General features: G+C 54.4%; 1 protein-coding gene across 1 annotated transcript in view; it reads left to right on the plus strand.

Moving 5' to 3' along the window:
- Positions 1-4,169, plus strand: part of LOC122542059 (ammonium transporter Rh type B-like) — a 15,027-nt gene that overhangs the window by 7,847 nt on the left and 3,011 nt on the right. Inside the window, exons 3-4 of the mRNA XM_043679349.1 lie at positions 729-735; positions 3,392-3,398. Coding sequence (XP_043535284.1) covers positions 729-735; positions 3,392-3,398 — 14 coding nt within the window. The remainder of the gene's footprint in view (positions 1-728; positions 736-3,391; positions 3,399-4,169) is intronic.

Raw genomic sequence — 4,169 nt, forward strand, 5'->3', positions numbered from 1 at the left:
ATTTAAAAGGCTGGATGGGGACGTGAATAGGAAGGGTTTGGAGGGATATGGGCCAAGTGCTGGCAAATGGGTCGAGATTAGGCTGGGATATCTGGTCGGCATGGACGGGTTGGGCCCGTCCTTGCTGTACGTCTCTCTATAAGCAGTCAGCCACGACAGTAACCATCCCGCAAACCGCTTCAGGACATTATTCCAGCGAGCCATAGTACACTGGAGCACCCCGGAACTGCACAAACTCATAAATGAACACCTACACAACATCTTCAAAAAGCAATAGGAACCCCAAAAAGCTCCGCCCGCTAGGACCCACGCAATGGGAAGACGCAACACACGCAAAGGCACCGGTCGCGACTTTTCCTCACGGGCATCATATTCAAAAATGACCAGCAGACTACTCCGAATCCCCCAAGGTGTCACAAGTAGGCGCACGCTGGGACAGCTACTGGTGAATGTAAAGGATCCGATACCCACAGCCGACAGAAGCAATTTTATATCCACAAAATCCGTGCGGTGCACCTGTACGGCTTCGCGAAGGTGCCCTTCACTGGGCTTCTGCAGTGAGCCAACCACCCTCAGCATCTTCATCAATCACCTTCCCTCCAGCTCTTTTAAACGGAGGGAAAATGTTCCTTTACGCTTACACTGGGAGTACAGCTCCCTCTACACTGATCACCCCCCCCCGCATCCTCCAGTCAAACACTCCCAGGATAGGGACTGCACGGGGTTAGATACAGAGTAAAGCTCCCTCTACACTGTCCCCCCCATCAAGCACTTCCAGGACTGGGAGAGCACGGGGTTAGATACAGAGTAAAGCTCTCTCTACACTGACTTCTCCATCCCAGGGACAGCATGGGGTTAGATACAGAGTAAAGCTCCCTCTACACTGTCCCACCTACCAAACACTCCCAGGACAGGGACAGCACGGGGTTAGATACAGAGTAAAGTTCCCTCTACACTGTCCCCCCCATCTCAGGACAGGGACAACACGGGGTTAGATACAGAGTAAAGCTCTCTCTACACTGACCTCTCCATCCCAGGGACAGCACGGGGGTAGATACAGAGTAAAGCTCCCTCTACACTGTCCCCCCCATCAAGCACTTCCAGGACTGGGAGAGCACGGGGTTAGATACAGAGTAAAGCTCTCTCTACACTGACCTCTCCATCCCAGGGACAGCACGGGGTTAGATACAGAGTAAAGCTCCCTCTACACTGTCCCACCTACCAAACACTCCCAGGGACAGGGACAGCACGGGGTTAGATACAGAGTAAAGTTCCCTCTACACTGTCCCCCCCCATCTCAGGACAGGGACAACACGGGGTTAGATACAGAGTAAAGCTCTCTCTACACTGTCCCCCCATCAAACACTCCCAGGACAGGGACAACACGGGGTTAAATACAGAGTAAAGCTCCCTCTACACTGTCCCCCCATCCCAGGGACAGCACAGGATTAGATACAGAGTAAAGCTCCCTCTACACTGTCCCCCCATCCCAGGACAGGGACAACACAGGGTTAGATACAGAATAAAGCTCCCTCTACACTGTCCCCCCCATCCCAGGACAGGGACAACACAGGGTTAGATACAGAGTAAAGCTTCCTCTACACTGTCCCCCCCATCCCAGGACAGGGACAACACAGGGTTAGACAAGAGTAAAGCTCCCTCTACCCTGTGCCTCCCCCTTCAAACACTTCCTGGACAGGGCATAACCTTCCCTCCATGCTAAGATCAGAGGGAGTGGAGGTTTGTCCACAACTGCACAGTGTTCAGCACCAGTTGCTTCCTACTCTGACCCCAAAGGAATCCATGTTCAAATGCAGCAAGACCAGTTAAGGTCCAGAGGTGGCCTGAGCAGTGGCAAGTCATGTTTGTGTCCCATAAATGCCAGGCAATGCCCATCTCCAACATGGGCAAGTCCCAACATCACCCCCTTGACGTTCAATGGTGTTACCATCACTGAATCCCCCCACTATCAACATCCTGGGGGTTACCATTGAGAGAGAATCTAACCATCGCCCCCTTGAAGTTCAATGGTGTTACCAACACTGAATACCCCCCACTATCAACATCCTGGGAGTTACCATTGAGAGAGAATCTAACCATCACCCCCTTGACGTTCAATGGTGTTACCATCACTGAATCCCCCCACTATCAACATCCTGGGGGTTACCATTGAGAGAGAATCTAACCCTTGCCCCCTTGACGTTCAATGGTGTTACCATCACTGAATCCCCCCCACTACCAACTTCCTGGGGGTTACCACTGAGAGAGAACCTAACCATCACCCCCTTGTCATTAAATGGTGTTACCATCATTGAATTCCCCTCCCCCACTATCAACATCCTGGGGGTTACCATTGAGAGAGACTCTAGCCATCGCCCCCTTGATGTTCAATGGTGTTACCATCACTGAATCCCTCCACTATCAACATCCTGGGGGTTACCATTGAGAGAGAATCTAACCATCGCCCCCTTGACGTTCAATAGTGTTACCATCACTGAATCCTCCCACTATCAACATCCTGGGGGTTACCATTGACCAGAAACTGATCTGGACCCAGCCATAACCACACAGGGGCTACAAGAGCAGGGTCAGAGGCTGGGAATCCTGCAGCGAGTAACTCCCCTCCTGACTCCCTCCTCCCCAAAGCCTGTCCTACCATCGACGAGTCAGGAGGGTGAGGGAATACTCTCCACTCGCCCCTGGACGAGGGGGGGCAACTCTGACAAGACTCGAGAAGCTCGACACCGTCCAGGGACAAAGCAGCCCCCTCCCCACCTCCCTGCCCAGTGTCGATTGGCAACGGCACTCAGCTGATTGGCACCTCCTGGGGGGGGGGGGGGCATCGTCCTCCCGGATGGCCTCTTCCTCCGCTGCGTCTGGCATAGCGTGTGTCAGGCTGTTTAAAGTGTGTGAAAGGCTGTGGTTTAGTGGTTGAGTGTCTGAATAAGGAGATCGCAATCTGTCGGAGCGTTCACAAGTGTTGTGGAAACGAGAAGGTCACAGACTCAGGCGAAAGTGATATTCAGAGGCAGGCCCTACATTCCAGTAAGGACAGTCACGGCTAAGCAGATTTTGTTAGCCAAAAAACACCGATAGACAGACAAACACACATACACACACACGGTCTCGGTGAAAGATTACAGTAAGCGCTTATTGAGGAGGTGGTTGCCTCACTGTTGGTAACAACAGGGACTTTTGATGCGAGTATGGGAAACTGTGCAGCTCACTACTGTCAGTAACTGAATACGAGCGCTGACACATATACTTCAAGCTTTTCCCACAGTTTCCCCTCAGTAACAAAACCCTCTGATGATGCTGAAGCGATGGGCTCACGGGTGGAGGGGCAACGGGAGGGTCAGCACTGAGGGAGCGGGCGCTGTTGGAGGGTCAGTGCCGGGGGACCGGGTGCTGTGGGAGGGTCAGTGCCGAGGGAGCGGGCACTTGTCAGAGGGTCAGCGATGAGGGAGTGGGCACTGTTGGAGGGTCAGCGATGAGGGAGTGGGCACTGTTGGAGGGTCAGTGCTGAGGGAGTGGGCACTGTTGAAGGGTCAGTGCCGAGGGAGCGGGCGCTGTGGGAGGGTCAGCGCTGAGGGACGGGCACTGTCGGAGGGTTAGCGCTGAGGGAGTGGGCACTGTGGGAGGGTCAGTGCCAAATATGACCATCCAATGATCCCACTTTGTTGTAGTGTGAGGGATAACTATCAGCCAAACGACTTGCTTGCTCTCGAAATGTTTCCCCCACCTCAGTGCTGACCCTCTGACAGCGCCCGCTCCCTCAGCACTCACCCTCTGACAGAGCCCACTCCCTCAGCACTGACCCACCCACAGCGGCCACTCCCTCAGCACTCACCCTCCCACAGTGCCCACTCCCTCAGCACTGACCGTCTGGCAGTGCCCATTCCCTCAGCACTGACCCTCTGTCAGCGCCAACTCCCTCAGCACTGACCCTCTGACAGCGCCAACTCCCTCAGCACTGACCCTCTGACAGTGCCCACTCCCTCAGCACTGATCCTCTGACAGTGCCCACTCCCTCAGCACTGATCCTCTGACAGTGCCCACTCCCTCAGCACTGATCCTCTGACAGTGCCCACTCCCTCAGCACTGATCCTCTGACAGTGCCCACTCCCTCAGCACTGATCCTCTGACAGTGCCCACTCCCTCAGCACTGA

This window comes from Chiloscyllium plagiosum, chromosome 39, assembly GCF_004010195.1.
Source record: "Chiloscyllium plagiosum isolate BGI_BamShark_2017 chromosome 39, ASM401019v2, whole genome shotgun sequence".
NCBI lineage: Eukaryota > Metazoa > Chordata > Chondrichthyes > Orectolobiformes > Hemiscylliidae > Chiloscyllium > Chiloscyllium plagiosum.